At 39.2% G+C, this 17,122-nt stretch overlaps 2 protein-coding genes across 2 annotated transcripts; both read left to right on the forward strand.

Moving 5' to 3' along the window:
• The first annotated feature begins 1,162 nt into the window (after positions 1-1,162).
• On the forward strand, positions 1,163-2,966 carry LOC128781073 (olfactory receptor 8U9). The gene has a single exon (XM_053925375.1). It carries the CDS (start codon positions 1,163-1,165, stop codon positions 2,129-2,131), a length of 969 nt encoding a protein of 322 aa, XP_053781350.1. The 3' UTR covers positions 2,132-2,966.
• A 9,426-nt stretch (positions 2,967-12,392) lies between these two features.
• On the forward strand, positions 12,393-13,331 carry LOC128780840 (olfactory receptor 8U9). Its single transcript, XM_053923861.1, has one exon. It carries the CDS (start codon positions 12,393-12,395, stop codon positions 13,329-13,331), a length of 939 nt encoding a protein of 312 aa, XP_053779836.1.
• Positions 13,332-17,122: the final 3,791 nt, after the last annotated feature.

Below are 17,122 nucleotides of genomic sequence, written 5' to 3' on the forward strand. Positions count from 1 at the left end.
AGAAGAGAAGGGGTAATATATGACACATATGCCATAATTAATTGGGTAAATTGTAACAGTGGAACATAGGACATAATTGGCATCCCAAAGACAATTCTTTTAAAGCAAAGAGGGGCAGATTTCACAGCTATTTAAGAAAAATAGGGATCAAAGAAAACAATAAGCAATATATCAAATTTTAGGGAAATGGAGACATGGTTCAACATGAATTTTCTCTGAATTTACTGGGCTGTGGATAGATAAGGACTTTTATCCTGACACTGACACATCTGTTCTGTGGTAAATGCATCATGTGGATTCTAGTTGCTTATAGGAAAGTGACTCACACGGACATACAACAACCCTTTCTTACCTCTCTGTCACCCCTGAGACCAGCATGCCTAAAGTCAGGTCCCAAACATTCTGCAGAAGCTCTGCTGAACAGCAGCCGCTGTCAGAGGGAGCACAGTGAGCCCAGGCCTATTCCAGTCTAACTCTCGCCCATGGGGACCCTCCAGCCTCTTCCCCAGCACCACCACCCTCCTGCTCCAGGGGGTCCTGAATCACAGACTATCTCTATCCATGTCTGTGGAGACTGGAAAGGACATGAAGGGTTAGGAGGGAATAGGGGAATGTTATATCCATAACCCACCATGTCTCTACCTGTCCACAATTGTAACACTGAAGGAAAATAAGACAACATATTCACTCTTTTTACCTCTCAACTATGTTTCTCAATTACAGGATATAACACAGGCTCCATAATTATGAAAACAGCAACAATCTTATCAGAAGAGTAGGTTACTGAAAGAATTAATTTAAGAACTATTGCCACAGCTATGGGAACATCAATTTCCTAATCTCTAAGAAAGGAGTTACAAAAATTACCATAAATACTACATACGTTGGTATGGAAACAGCATGATTTAATGAAAAAGTATGCCACAAACTAGGTAAATGCTATATAAATGTAAGAGATATGATCATTCACCTGTATTGATTTACATTATAATGCATGTATTTACAAAAAGTCAGATTTCCTCATGGAGTTCTGGCATTGTTTACTTCTTTTTTTAATGACTGAAAAATAGAGAGAATCAGCAATTTAGTTAATAAGATAGATGATGTTAACACTACACATCCATTTCCTTCCTCCACAACCAGGAATTTCCAGACATGACTGATGGCTTTTGAGAACTGCACCGTGTTCACAGACTTCATACTCTTAGGACTCTCTGCCAGGCGGGATGTGCAGCAGGGGCTCTTTGTGCTCTTCCTGCTGGTTTATGGCATCACGGTGATCGCCAACCTAGGGATGATCCTGCTGATCCGCATGGACGCCCGACTCCACACACCCATGTATTATTTCCTGAGCAACCTGTCCTTCAGTGATATCTGCTACTCCTCCACTATCTCTCCAAAGATGCTGGCTGATTTCTTATCTCAGCAAAAGTCGATCCCATATAATTTATGTGCCCTTCAGATGTTCTGTTTTGTTGCCTTTGGGGATGTGGAATGTGTCATGCTGTCTGTCATGGCCTATGACCGTTATGTAGCCATATGTAAACCCCTTCTGTATACAACAGCCATGTCCGGAAGAGTCTGTGCCCAGCTAGTGGCCATTGTGTACATCCAAAGTCTGCTGTACTCTGCAATCTTTACCTATTGCACAATTCGATTGTCATTCTGCAAGTCCAATACCATCAACCACTTTTTCTGTGACTTCCCACCCTTACTAGCCATCTCCACCTCAGACACAACCATCAATGAGATAGTGATATTCACCTACAGTAGCTGTGTTCTGGGGTTCAGTATTGTCACTGTCCTCCTCTCCTACAGCTACATCATAACCACCATCCTTAGAATGAAATCGGCCAAGGGCAGACACAAAGCCTTCTCTACCTGTGCCTCCCATTTAACCACTGTAGCTATGTTTTACGGGGCACTCCTGTTCATGTATTTCCGACCCAGCTCCAGTTACTCCATGGACACAGACAAAGTGGCCTCTGTTTTCTACACCGTTGTCATCCCCATGTTAAACCCACTCATCTACAGTTTGAGGAATAAGGATGTGAAAGATGTCCTCAGAAAAGCAGTTGCCACTCAATTATTTCTGACTGAAGCCATACTTTCCCCTAAAGCATTTATGTGAAGATCCTGAGAGCTAAAGTTCAAGTATTATAGTTATTGTTTTTCAGTTACAGGTTTTTTTGGGGGGGGGTTTTGCCTTTTCCCCTATTGCTCTCCTCTACCCTTTCCCCTGCAACTCCACAGTCAAGGCCCCCCCATTTCCCATGCCCCTGAGTCCTCTATTCGTGTTCCTTTGCTTGCTCCTTCCCCTTCTTTCTCCCCTTATACTCCTCCCCTCTCCCCTCTAGTCACTGTCAGTGTGTGCTTTATTTCCTATTCTCTGGTTCTATATTGCTCATTTGTTTGCTTTGTTTGTTAAATTCCACTTATAGATGAGATTATATGGTATTTGTCTTTCACCACCTGACGTATTTCACTTAGCATAATGCTCTCCAGATCCATCCATGCTGTTGCCAAGGTTAGGAGCTACTTCTTTCCTTTTGCTATGTAGTGATCCATTGTGTAAGTGTACCATAGTATTTGGATCCACTCATTTACTAATAGGCACTTGGGTTGCCTCCAACACTTGGCTCATGTAAATTGTGCTGCTATGAACATTGGGGTGCATCGGTGCTTTCAAACTGGTGTTTCAGCATTCTTAGAGTATAATCCCAGCAGTGGAATTGCTGGGTCAAAATGCAGTTCCATTTTTAGGCATTTTGACAGACATTTCTATTGGCTCACCAGTGCCCTTTTTAAATGTTACTCATTACTGATCATTGTGTCTAAATGCAATGTGGGAGGCAGTCATCATTGATCATAATCTTCCCCCCACCCCCGCTAAGGGAGACTAGTAATATGTTCACTTTAATATTTTTCAAAGAGGACTTTTTTTATCCCTCCTTCTCTATTCATGGCTAAGTCCCAGGGAGACATCACAGGCAGAGCAACCCTTCCACCCCTCTCAGGTCAACTCACTCTCCCAAGGTTCCATTTTATTTTTTGAACAATGGATATAATAAACTTGCTCATTCAGAAGTAGTTTAAGTGTGAAAATGTTTTTGTCTTATTCCTGTGCACTTGTATCACCATATAAATAGTTCATCATTACACATAGAATTATATGTAGTAAGTAAATAAAAATTTACAAAAGAACTATAGCCTGTACTGCAAGTTGCATAAATGCATGACCCTTCCCTGTCTTGTTCACTAATATTTCTGCCTTGCTATTGACAATGCCCTGTTCTAGGATGTTATTCAAATACATTTGTTGAATGAATGAATGAGTGTCCTCTGCAAAAGTGATGCAAATTTATTTTGAAATACAGACCTTACTTTATTTTATTTTATTCTATGCTAGTATGTGCGTCTTAGACCAAGTTCATCAGTGCTCCTTGTCTTTCAGCCGATGCTGAATAAATGTTAGGCACAGGGATCACATAATGAGAACTCTCTGAAACCTCTATTTCTCATCATTCTGCCCCAAATTTATTAACAAATATCCAAAGGATCAGGAGCTGTAGATTCATACTGCACCTCAGAGTATGCACATCAGCCTATGGATTCCCCTTCTTGCCCTCACTGTGGAGAACAGATGTGACCCTATTGATACAGGTACAGAAATGCAGGAATGGAAGTTGGGCTTAATAACAGCAGGACCTCCTCAAGGTCACTGGAGAAAAAAAGTGCACTTGTTAAAATAATATTTCACTTGTAATAATTTACATTTGCTGTCTCTTTATCTGTGTAATAAACTGGAACCATATTTTATACACATCTTTAATAATAGTCATCTCTGAATATGTCAACGCTATTCCAATAACTTAATTAACTAAATTGCTTATGTTGTTCTCCTTGCACTCAACTAACAATTACCAGCTATGAAAAACAAAACACAATTTCAGATTCTAATGAGTGCTTCTTTTATGTTATATTGTTGTCAGGAAGGGAACGAGGAGACTCTCTCTTCTGGGTCCAGAAGGACAGAGCAGTGGGTGATAAAAGACTTCCATCCAGGTCCTAATCCCCAGGGTTATCTCCCCTTCAGTGTATGAGAAGTACTGAGTGTCAAGCACTTCCAAGCATGATAAGAAGAAAACAGTACATTAAAAGCCTGCAGTTTTCAGCAGGTAACTTTTCTTCAATTACTGCTTGGAGAGAGTTTTAAGACAAAAATATTTTATTACTCTTAACTCTTTTCTTTTATAATGGCAAATAATTTCATTGTTATTCATAGAATATTTAACACATCAGGACCTCTCAATCTTTGTCCAGACCCCTTCCACTGTCAATTATTTTATAAAAAACATGTTAAATGTATTCATATCTATAAAGATGAAATCTCTTTATGTTGTATAAATTTGGATCGGATGGTCATTATTCACATATATGTTTAGGGAAAAAATATTCCATATATATATATTTTTATATTTTTCTTTAAAGATACTGAAATAATAGCTTTTACATGTACTCAGCAAGTGGAATTTTTCTTCCTGTTTCTGTCTTTCTTTCATATTAAGGGAATGATGAAATGGGAGAGAGATTAAGATACAAACTGAACTTTGAAGTGAGACACACCGGCATTCAACTCTGTTCAAATCCTTTCCTGTCCCCAGTAAATACAATAAAAAGAAAAAAAGGAGAAAAAAATCCTTTTCTCCTTAGCTGTGTAACCTTAGAGTACTTAACTGTTTTAAACCTAGTTTCCTCATCTCCTTAACACAGGTTTAATATATGCATTATGTAGAGAAATATATATAAAAACAGACATTTATGATTGTTGAAAGAGTTTGTAAGATCATACAGAGCCAACCATCTGCTCATCAGCAGCTAAAGCCCTGGTGCTGAAAGAAGAGACCTCGTCCTTCCTGGCCTCGTGTCAGGAAGGGAAGTCTCCAGGCTCCACCCTCATCTGCAGTGGAGCCTGCTCACCCCACAGTCAGACTCCTGTGTGCACCCTGACTCAGCTAGTGTGGGGCTCTCTGCAACCCACCCCAGAACTTGCCTTTCCTGACCCTGCCTTCACTCTTCAGGCTGAATAGAGGTTTCCTCATAGACACCTCTGCTGGCCACTCCATTCCCATGTGCAGGCCAAATCCCTGCACCCACTCTACTAGTCTAATCCCAGACCCCACACTGCCAAGAAAGGAGCTCAGATCATTAATCCCAGTGGACCTCACTTATGGTGTTCTGTTTGTCCCCATCCCAAGGACTGTGGCTGTAATGACACAATTAGCTACAAAGGAACCAATATTTATCTATTACAATGAACTCATGTACTCTGGACATTTTCAGCTCAGGATTTAGAAAAAAACATTTCATTCTCATCCCTCACAGGTCACCATTCCATTCTTCTCTATTGAAACCTCACCTTGGCCAGAGCCCGACCTCACCACTGATCTACACAGACAAGTCCCTGTTTGGAAAGTTAGCTTCCTTTGCAGTAAAGGGTACTGTAATCTACATTATAACCCAACATACATGTTCACTGTCAGAAGGCTTTCCTCACTACTCCATCCTCTCAACCTCTATGCAAACTCACCTGATGTGTACCAGGTCTGTGCAGAAGGTATCCAGCCACGGAATATGAAAAATAGAGACACTTACTGAAGAAGACACAAGGTACAAGAATCACTGGACAACAACAAGGACAAAGCATCTCAGTCTCCTGCAAGCAGGCACCTTGGGCCCTCACACAGTTCTCCCAATTTCCGTCATCTGCCCTGTCATATTTTCCTGAATCTCTTTGAGGGTCTGAAACCTCTTCCATTTCAAAAGATTTCAGTTTTGGGAAAATCCATAAGTCGCAGGGCACCACATCAGGGCTGGAGGGGTCAGAGGTTTAGTCAAACAACTCTGCATGATGCACACTACATGTCGCACGAGGGGCCACGTTGTCGTGATACAGTTGCCAATCACCTGTTGCCTATAGCTGTAGCCTTCAGAGTCGTCCCAACAGTTTACACAGGAATGTTCAGCTTAACGTGAAATCTGATGCAGATTCTTTGCTGTACTGGCTCAGTCACTTTGAATGTGATGGCCACAGGCACACATGCTCACTCAGGGGCATCTAATGCCTGCACTACTAGTGACAGGAGTGGTCATCATTCACACAAGAGAATTTTATTCCACTCTCCTTGGTTGACAATTACAGCAATGTGGCACACACTGTTTTCCTTATATTAACAATGGCTTTTTCCAGACATGCCTCGTATACCTTCGTTTAACTTACACTCCCAACTTCAGTAGGGTTCATTCTGCAGAAAACAACCACACTGCTGTCCGAACATCTGTAGGTTTGTCTTCCCATTTCTGGCTCCTGAGCATAGTCTCCTTCAGTAATGTGTGCAATCAATCAGTGTTACATGTCAAATCCTTAACTATACTTCTTTATTTCTCTACAGGCATTAATATCTCCAAACACAAGCACTGCCAAGGATGACGGGTCTATGTATAATAATCCAAGCAAACAGCTCAGTGTGGTAAAAATTTGGTTAGCAAAATCTGATGAATCAAAACTGAAATAATTCTCATGATATCTATAAGTGTGAGGCTCCATATGAAGAGGCATCATACTCAACTGAGCTTGAAATCTTCTGCAGAAACACATTCTGAACCGCGTTGACAATGAAAACAATATTCAGTCTGTGTGTCTCCTCCCATCTTACTCTACCTGTGACCTTCAACAAACCACTATTCTCTTTGGACCTAGGGTTCCACTCCATCAAATGAGGGGATTAAACTGAATAATCTCAATTCTTTATTCAAGTCACTGCATCCTGGATTATAGTAACATGAGTCTATCAGTGTTTGTACCCACTGGGCATGATTGAGACAATGGCAGATGGCAGGGAACACACTCATACCAGTGGAATGCATTACAGCTGTAGGCCAGTCAGACCTGAACTGGAAGTGGCAGTGATGGCAGACAGACAGAGAGTTTGGGATGCGGGAGCATCACTACCACCAAGCTGGTCTCCTTAACAGGCCTTCAATTCTGAATTTGCACTAGGAGACACACTTTATAGTACTGATTATTCAACTTTCTTAGTTGTCAGGAATATCAAATACTCCAAATAATAGCTACAGTTAAAGGAAAAGGTCCTCTTAGTTACTGGTGAGGATGTTCAACAAGGGACTCACACAAGGGCAGTGTGTTACTGCCAGATGGATTCACAGACTTCATAGAAAACTGGATGATGATATTTACTAAATATAAAATTTATACACACACCCACACACATTTTCAACTCCTGCTTTTATATACAAGATAAATGGGTGTTTGTGTCTACCAAAGGGTATTACAAGGATGTTCACACTAAACTTATTGGTAATAACAGAGGAGAAAACAATTCAACTGCTTACCATGAACATTAAAATAGATCAAAAAGTAACGATATACTTGTACAAAACTATGCTGTACACGAATGGGATCCATCTTTGCACCTGAACGCGCCAACGTGAACAAGTGTGTGACTGACCACAGCAGCACATGCTTTAGGTGTCTGCTTGTGCTCAGTTCAAAACTAATCTTCGGTGATAATAACCAACAATGTAGTTTTTCCTTTGCATGAAGACACTAGTGACTTCAGAGGATTTCTGGTGACCTGACGGATGTGACTGTGTTTGGTGGGTGTCATCCCAAAGTGAAAGGTTGCCAGTTTGATTCCCAATCAGGGCACAGACACGGGTGGCATGTTCAGTCTCCTGTCGGGGCTTCTACAAGAGGCAACCAACTGCTCTTTCCCTCTCACAACGTGTTTCTCTCCTTTTTCAGCCTCCTGTCCCCTCTCTCTAAAACACAAATAAGTAAAATATTTTAATGAAAGGATATCCTCAAGTAGAAGGCTTTGGTGATTCTGGTAATGTTCTATCTATTGTTCTGGTCCTCGTTACTAGGGTATTTATCTTTAAATTTATCTTGCTTTATACTTATAATTTAAGTAAATTCATGTACATTACATATCAAAAAGGTTCTCAAAAAAGTAAATCTATGTATGCACCATTATATTCTAAGAAACTTCAGAAATTTATTATTATAAAATGCTTATTTCCAGTCTGCCTTGTCTACCATAAAGTTCAGTATGTTCTTGTAAAATAATGGAGCTACTTTATGGAATATTTCTGTGAAAATGTGTCTCTTTGCTTATAAATGATTACTGTATTTTTTAAGAAAATATGTTTTATTCAAAATATGAACATTCTTTTTTTATTGTTGTTCAAGTACAGTTGTCTGCATTTTCAACACACAACTCCCTCCCAGTCTACCCATCACCTCCCCCCACCCTCGATCCTACCCCCTTTGGCTCTGTCCAGGTATTCTTCATATGTGTTCATTGGTGACCATTCCCCAATTTCCCCCATTATTCCTCTCCTCCCTCCCCTTTGGTTACCGACAGTTTGTTCTTTGTTTCAATGTCTCTGGTTATATTTTGCTTGTTTGTTTGGATTGTTGACTATGTTCCACTTGTAGGTTTAATCATATGGTATTTGTTTTATACTAGCTGGTTTATTTCACTTAGCATAATGCTCTCCAGATCCATCCATGCTGTCATGAAGAGTAGGAGCTCCTTCTTTCTTTCTGCTGCATAGTATTCCATTGGGTAAATGTACTATAATTTTTTGATCCACTCATTTACTGATAGGCACTTATGATGCTTCTGAAACTTGGCTTATGTAAATTCTGCTGCTATGAACATTGGGGCGCATAGTTTCATTTGAATTGGTCTTTCAGGATTCTTAGGGCATAAACCTAGCAGTGGAATTGTCAGGTCAAAAGTCAGTTCCATTTTTTACTATTCTGAGGAAATTCCATGGTGTTTTCCAGAGTGGCTGCACCAGTCTGCATTCCCACCAACAGTGCACTAGCGTTTCCTTTCTCCACAACCTCACCAGCACCTGTTTGCTGATTGGTTATGGTGGCCATTCTCACCAGTGTGGAGTGGTATCTCATTGTGGTTTTAATTTGCATCTCTCTAATGGCTAGCATCCTTTCATGTGCCTCTGGGCCTTGTCTATGTCCTGTTTGGAGAATAATCTGTTCAGGTCCTTTGCCCATTTTTTTAATTAGGTTCTTTGTCTTCTTCAAGTAGAGTCTTGTGAATTCTTTATATATTTAAGAGATCAAACCCTTGTCTGAGGTGTCCTTGTAAATACATTTTCCCATGTGGTAGGTTCCCTTTTCATTTTGCTAATGTTTTCTTTAACCGTGCAGAAGCTTTTCATTTTGATTAAGTCCCATTTGTTTATTCTTTCCTTAACGTCCCTTGCTCTAGGGGAGATGTAGGTGAAAATATTGCTGTATGGAATATCTGAGATTTCCCTGCCTATGTTTTCCTCTAGGACTTTTAATGTGTTGCCCCTTCTAATATCATTTCCAGGAACAAGAAGACTAGTGAACCTTTTTTTTTTCCCTTGGTGCCATTACGAAGCATAAATTCCCAGAAGTGAATTGCAGGGTCATAAAGCAGTTTTATTTTTAATTTCTTAAAAAGTACTCCATACTGCTTTCTACCATGGCTGCACAAATCTCCAAGCTCACCAATAGTGCATGAGATATCCCTCTTCTCCACACCAAGTAAATACAAATGGTTTTAAGAAAATAGTACAAATGAATATATGCTAACAAATAGGACAATCAGGACAAAATACATAAGTTCCTAGAGTCAGACAATCTTGCAACACTGAATCAGGAGGAATCAGAGAATCTGAATAGACAGGTTTCAACTAGGGAAATTGAAGCAGTAACCAAAAACCCCTACAAACAAAAGTCCTGGACCAGGCAGTCTCACAGGTGAATTTTACCAAACATTCAAAGAACACCTATTCTGAGCAACTTTTATGAGTCAATGAAAATTGTAAAGACTCTACTTTACTTATTACCTCTAGGTTTCAATTTCTGTATCAAATACTGAGTTTATTAGAAACAACTCAGGATGTATGTATCATAACATATGTGATAATATATGGTGATTATTACACAACATAAAACATCTCACTCTGTTAAAAAGACAAAAATTGACTTTATTTACTGTCAAATTTATATGCTCTTAAAGTTTATTTCTTAGAATTTATTTTAAAGAAGAACTTAGCTATGATAAATTATGTATGTATCATTATACTCATACCAAAATTTTATGGTATAAAATTTCTCTGTAAACCTAGACGATATTAGCAAAAAAAGACTTAATAAATTAATGTAAAAAAGGCTACATTGTCATTTTGCAGAATAACTATTTGCATATGAACCATATTTATCCTGCTGTAATTTTTGTATGAATATTAAAAATCCCATAATAGACAACAAAATTTACTTTTCCCTAGGCACTGTGATTATAGTCAGTTTTGTCTTTATTTACAAAAATCTTTATTCTGTAAAAGTATTTAATGAGAGTGTTTGTATACATGTGTCTTTGTCTGTAACTTGAGTAGTTGTTTCTGATAATTATGAGATGGAAAGCATAGATTTGGTGAGCTGGAGATAAAGAGCCTTCAATACACTCACTTTACTATTGCTAAGTAAGTACAATATTAGGCAATAAGGAAGGGAGGGACAAAAGTAACATTTTCAAAAGGTCCATGTTTCTTTCTCAATCACCAGCCTGTAGGGAATAACACATGACACAACATCTTGTTATACCTCTCCCTTGTTCCTGAGACACCAGCACCTATGTCCAGACACAGCCAGGGTGATATAAGCCAGGTCACCGAGGGCACAGTGCTGAACCATCAAGCAGACACAAGGCAGGCAACAAAGAAGTCAGGGATCCGGAACAGGTAGAGGATTTTATTGTGGTTTTTTCATTTCTATTTTAGATTTCTTTAGATGTATTTATCTTTATTTGACATAAAGCATGTTATAAAACTAATGCAGGGTAAGAAATAGTATACAAACTTTTCCTTTCTTTTATCAATCTCATTATTTTAAGACATTCATAAATGGCAAGGAAGAATAAAATGTGAGTATTATTTATGAAAGTGGTTGGACATTTTTTGTTTTTACTCCTTACCTGGACTTTTACATAGTTACAAATATTTTTGGTTGGAAATGAAGTTGTTTTTTAAAAAATGTCTCTACAAGCATGGACAATTAGATGAGTCCAGACCAAGATTTTTGGAGACCTGTATGTGGATCACTACATCATTATTCAGATGTAATTCTTTCTCTTTTCTACATTCTGCTCCATTTTCTCATATTCCCACAGAATAGAAGAGGTCACATATTACATTATATATGATATGCCTGGTTTGTGTAGAATATAACAGTGGAAAATAGAATTTTATTGTCCTTCCAAGGACCAACTCTTTTTAACCAAAGGAAAGCAGATTTCAGAGATTCTCAAGAAGAAGGGGATCAAGAGCACAGTCACACAATGTCACAATATCTAGGGAACTGGATGGTGCCCAGTTCAGAAAGAGATTTCCCTGATGTTAAGGGACATTGCACACATAAGACAATACCTTCTATCCTGCACATTTGATCTTTTGGTGAATAGATTCAGTGGGTTCCAGCAGATTAGAGTGGAGGGTCTCACACAGCAATCCACACTTGCCTCTGGGTCACCTGCGCTACCAGGATGCCTACTGTCGGGTCCCAACACACCTCCCTGAGCAGTCATGTCAGAGGGCGCATGGTTAGCCCTACATGTTCTGGCCTGGGCCCTATAACCTACCATCCACGGAGACCCCTCCACCTTCTCCTCTAGTGAATGCTGCCTGCTCTGGGAGTCCTGGATCACAGCCTATCTTTATCCCTTGGTGACTGAGGCTGGACAGGACAAGGGGATAATGGGGAGGTGGGCACCCGATACTTCAAGAAACAAGCCAGTGATCTGCCTGCTTTAGAGTATTGGATAATCAGGGGAGAAATAAATATTTTTGTTACCTGTATCTCTCACTTCTCTATGCATTTTTATTTCAGAATACAACAACACTTATACTACATCAGAGCAGAATCAACCTTGTAATACGATGTGGGTTTTCTGGACTAAATACTTCTAAGAACAAATTAGTTGACTCTGAGGACATCAATTTCTTAATGTATAAGATGGGAAAGCACTACATAGTTTGGTATGGAAATAAAATGATTTAATATGGTTCAAAGTGTGTACATATTCTATATAGTGCAATACAAATGTAAGCTATTAATTGTCATTTTTACAATTTATGTAGTTTTGGAAACATTGCAGAGACAGTTTACTTAAAGAGAATGTACATTGTTGAGCTCTTTTACTAACTGCTGACAAATAGAAAGAACCAGCAGTATAACTGCTAAGACAGTAAGATGCTTTTGCCCTCCACTTGCATTTCCTTCCTCCACATCCAGGGATTTCCAGACATGACTCATGGCTGTTGAGAACTGCACCGTGTTCACAGACTTCATACTCTTGGGACTCTCTGGCAGGCGGGATGTGCAGCAGGGGCTCTTTGTGCTCTTCCTGCTGGTTTATGGCATCACTGTGGTCGCCAACCTAGGGATGATCCTGTTGATCAGCATGGACGCCCGGCTCCACACACCCATGTATTATTTCCTGAGCAATCTGTCTTTCTGTGATATCTGCTACTCCTCCTCTGTCTCTCCCAAGATGCTGGCTGATTTCTTATCTCAGCAGAAGAAGATCTCATATAATTTATGTGTGGCTCAAATGTTCTTTTTTGGTGCCTTTGCAGTTGCGGAATGTGTCATGCTGTCTGTCATGGCCTATGACCGTTACGTAGCCATTTGTAATCCCCTTCTGTATACAGTGACCATGTCCAGGAGAGTGTGCATCCAGCTCATAGCCACTGCCTACACTGCAGGTTTTATGGATGTCACAGTCTTTACCTATTTCACAGTTCGATTGTCATTCTGCAATTCCAATATCATCAATCACTTCTTTTGTGACTTCCCACCGTTACTAGACCTCTCCACCTCAGACACAACCACCAGCGAAATAGCAATGACCATTTCCTGTAGTTGTGTAGTGGGGTCCAGCGTCATCACTGTCCTCCTCTCCTACAGCTACATTGTAACTACCATCCTTCGCATGAAGTCCGCTGCAGGCAGATGCAAAGCCTTCTCTACCTGTGCCTCCCATTTAACCACTGTGGCTATATTTTATGGGGCACTCTTTTTCATGTATTTCCAACCTAGCTCGAGTTACTCCATGGACACAGACAAAGTGGCCTCTGTTTTCTACGCAGTTGTCATCCCCATGTTAAACCCACTCATCTACTGTTTGAGGAATAAGGATGTGAAAGGTGCCCTGAAAAAAGCAATTGGCACTAAATTGTGTACTGCGTGAAAGAGTGGTCAATCACGAAGGTTTTATTTATAGATGTTGACACCTAAAGTTTATGGACATTGGCACAGTTTTCTGTGGTCTCACAAATACTATGCTGGACGTTTCTTTACCCACATTCGTGCCTAAATTGATGTGGAGGATAGTAATTATAAATCTGTATTTCTGTGAATTAAAGAGGAGGAGTAATAGGTTTACTCTGCTGTTTTGGAAATAGGATTTTTTTGTACTATTCTGCTCTATTCATGAGTGTATGTGTATATATATATATATATATATACATCCCAGGAATATATGGGCACAGTATCATTTTCCTCCATGTTCAAATTCCAGTTTTTTAAGAAAATTATTTTAATAAAATTGCTGAGCCTGAAGTGACTTTTAATGGTTTAAGTTACCTTTTGTTTTCTTCTTCCTATGTGCTTGTATCATCCTATAAATTTTCTATCATTACACTTAGAAGTAATAAGTAGTAAATGAATGAATAAGAATAACTTAAAATTCTTCTGCTTTTAGCTCAAAGTCCTATCAATGCAAGTCTCTTGTCTGTCTTGTTCACTAGTATTTATACTTTGTCATTTACAATGCTCATTTTCAGGATTATTTCAAAAACATTTATTGAATGAAAGAGTGTGTCCTGCAAGACAGATGGAAAAAGCAGCCTTTGTGTATGAAAAAGAGAATAACTTTGTGTTGTTTTATTCTAGCATGTTCATTTTACACGAAACCCACCTGTATTTTTTCTTTGCCCAAGGCTGAGTAACCATCAGGGACACGGTTCATGTGATGTAGACAACTTCTCAGATCCTCTATTTCTGATCGTGCTACCCCAGGGGTGAGCAGCATCAGCAGCTCTACATTCATTTGTCACATCATGGCCTTCACCTCAGACTGTGGATTTCCCCTCTTGCCCTCGCTCTGGGGAACAGATACCTGCTTTTGACAACTGAACAGACACTGCATGAACGGTGCTTGGGGGTGTAGAATCTTGACCTCCTCTAATAGCCACTATCCCTTTATTGTATAAAGTGTGCTTAATGTATGTACTTTATCTCCCTTTACAACATGTTCATAGCATTTTAATAATTAACTTAAAAAAACATGAAATTCCAAATTGATGTAGTTTAACTTGAAGAATTATTAACAAAAACTTATTTTTGATGGAGAAAAAAACATAAAACAAAATAGTGTTTACAATAGTATTCCAGTTGTGATGTCTTAATTTGGTTCTCTGTCAATCTGTGAAATAAACTGAAACCTTAGTCTAAACAAAATTGTAATAGTGGTCTTTGCTTAGTGGTTGGATGTTAAATAATGCTACAATCTATTTTAATAACTTAAGGTAATTGTACCTGATATTTATACTATTACTGAATAACTATTAATATCATTATTAAAAAACATTATATAATTTCAGGGTCTCAGAATATTCATTTAATTTTAAGGTTGCCATTCTGTAGAAAAACCTGGAGCCTCTCTCTCCTTCTCCCTGGAGGACACAGCACTAGACTGCACAAGGCTTCTCATTTAGGACCTCTTCTCCTTACACACACACATACACACACACACCCCTCCCTTTAATGTAAAAAGTGTCCTTAATTTACCTACTTCAAACATCCTAAGAATGAAACAACACACTTCTCAGCTCTGGTTAAATGCCCCAATCTTAAATCATGGGCAACTATTCCTTTAAGCATTGTACTAATATCATCTGTTACTATATCACCATCTCCAAGATGAGATTGTGAGTGTTCTTAGCTCAAGCACTGAGTATTCCATGACTATTATCCAAAGCACCTGCGTGGTGTCAGTCACACCAAATGACAAAACAGACAAATAGATACTAAAATGGAGAATTAGATGACATTTTACCTCTTGTTAGAGTCACTAAAACAACAAACCTCAGGGTACGATGCTTGGCAATACACATTCCATCACCCACCAGAAAGTACATGAATGGTTGTGGGCGCTGAAGTGATGGATCTGTAAAGACCCACGTGACACTTACACTCTAAGTAAAGAGCATTCACCTCGGAACATTCCTCAGACTTGTCGATTTCAACTACCTCTGCTCCAGTCTCCACCAGAATTATATTATGAGCAACAGTATAGTAGAAATCATTGTATTTTGTAAAGCATTATCCAAAAACATACATTTTATAAAAGATCATACTCATGGGGTGGGTGGAAGAGAATGAGAGTATAAGGGTGATAAACGGTAATGAAAAAACACCATAAAAAATAAACTACTAAAAATACCCTCAAGCAAATGAACTACATTAGCAGAAGCAGCTTTTCATGGCTTTTTATTTCTACACTTTGTTGGATATCCACCAGCCTAACCAGAGAAAAATACCTAAAACACACATGTACTGAGTCATTATTCATATCAGTTCTATGCTAAGGATTGTGAGAATGTAGAAAAACATATCTATAGCCATATCAATTAGATAGGTACAGTGATAGATTTCAAATACATACATAAATATATATGTAAATTATAAAATGTGTGTACCAGGGGAATTCAGCGTTATACAATGAAAGAAGAGCACTTATACTACCCCCCAAAATGCCACTTTGGCATACTGATTATTTTGAAATACAATTACTTAAGAAAGCCCGTGTCTTGTCACACATTGGAGGCAACAAGAATTGCTTGGTTCACACATCCTTTGCATTTATTCTGAAGTACTGTGACAAAAAAGGTTATGAATCATTTTTCTGTGCTGCTAGCTTGCACCTCCCCTGGTTAAGCTAGCCTGCAAAGACACATCAATAAATGAGTGGCTTCTCTCCACATAGGGCAGCTCAGTGGAAGTGATCTGTTTTATCACATCACCAAATCCTACATTTTCACCCCTTTCTCAGACTTCAAGATCCGCTTTATCACTGGAAGAAGAAATACCTTCTCTCTATGGGCCTCTCAACTGTTTCTGTGGCCACCCATCAGGGCAGTCTTCTCCCAATATTGATAAATTTATCTCAGTTCTACACCATGGTCATCCTCATGCTGAACCTGCTGATTTATAGTTTGACGAACAAATATGTAAACGGCACCACTAGGAAGGCCACAGGACTGAAGGCAGATTCCTCGTGAGACACAACTTTCCAAGATGTGTCCAATTCCCTAATTCCAAGCTCTAACTGGCAACCCGCAACAGCCTTACCAGCACACACACAACTTCTCTCACAAGAATTTCATCAAACCCTCATTTTTCACATAGTCCAATGAAGTTTATGGCCCCAAAGTATTTGAAAACATTTAAGTTTTGAAATCGCTGCTTAAAGTTAAAGCTGCAATGGAATGTAACCAGTTGTCACAGGGGTGTCTCACTTGCAGCCTGCAGGTTGCATGTGGCCCAGGATGGTTGAGAAAACAGCCCGACACAAAATTATAAATTTATTTAAAACATTATGAGATTTTTTTTTTGTGATTACATGTTGCAACGTATTTAATGCTTGGCCCAAGACAACTCGTCTTCTTCCACTGTGGCCCAGAGACACCAAAAGGCTGACACCCAATAAATGATATAGCAAGTACCTCAAAACAGTGTGTGTGTGCAGGCAACATCATGTATAGATTATCCATTGGCAAGGGTAGATTACTGGATGAGGAAAGAAGCCAGGTTCCCTTGATTCATATGCCAGCTCTGTACTCAGCTATTGAGTGGCACTTTGAATAAGTTACTTGATTTTTTTATTCCTCAGTTAACTATCTGTGAAATGGGGAGAATATACTACCCTGTGTCACTGATTGTTACATGATTAACTAAGTGAATGCTGAGAAGACTGCC

The sequence above is a fragment of the Desmodus rotundus genome, chromosome 5, assembly GCF_022682495.2.
Source record: "Desmodus rotundus isolate HL8 chromosome 5, HLdesRot8A.1, whole genome shotgun sequence".
Taxonomy (NCBI): domain Eukaryota; kingdom Metazoa; phylum Chordata; class Mammalia; order Chiroptera; family Phyllostomidae; genus Desmodus; species Desmodus rotundus.

Excerpts from the sequence above, each read along its gene's own strand:
- LOC128781073 (XM_053925375.1), top strand. The coding sequence starts at position 1,163 with ATGGCTTTTGAGAACTGCACCGTGTTCACAGACTTCATACTCTTAGGA.
- LOC128780840 (XM_053923861.1), top strand. The coding sequence starts at position 12,393 with ATGGCTGTTGAGAACTGCACCGTGTTCACAGACTTCATACTCTTGGGA.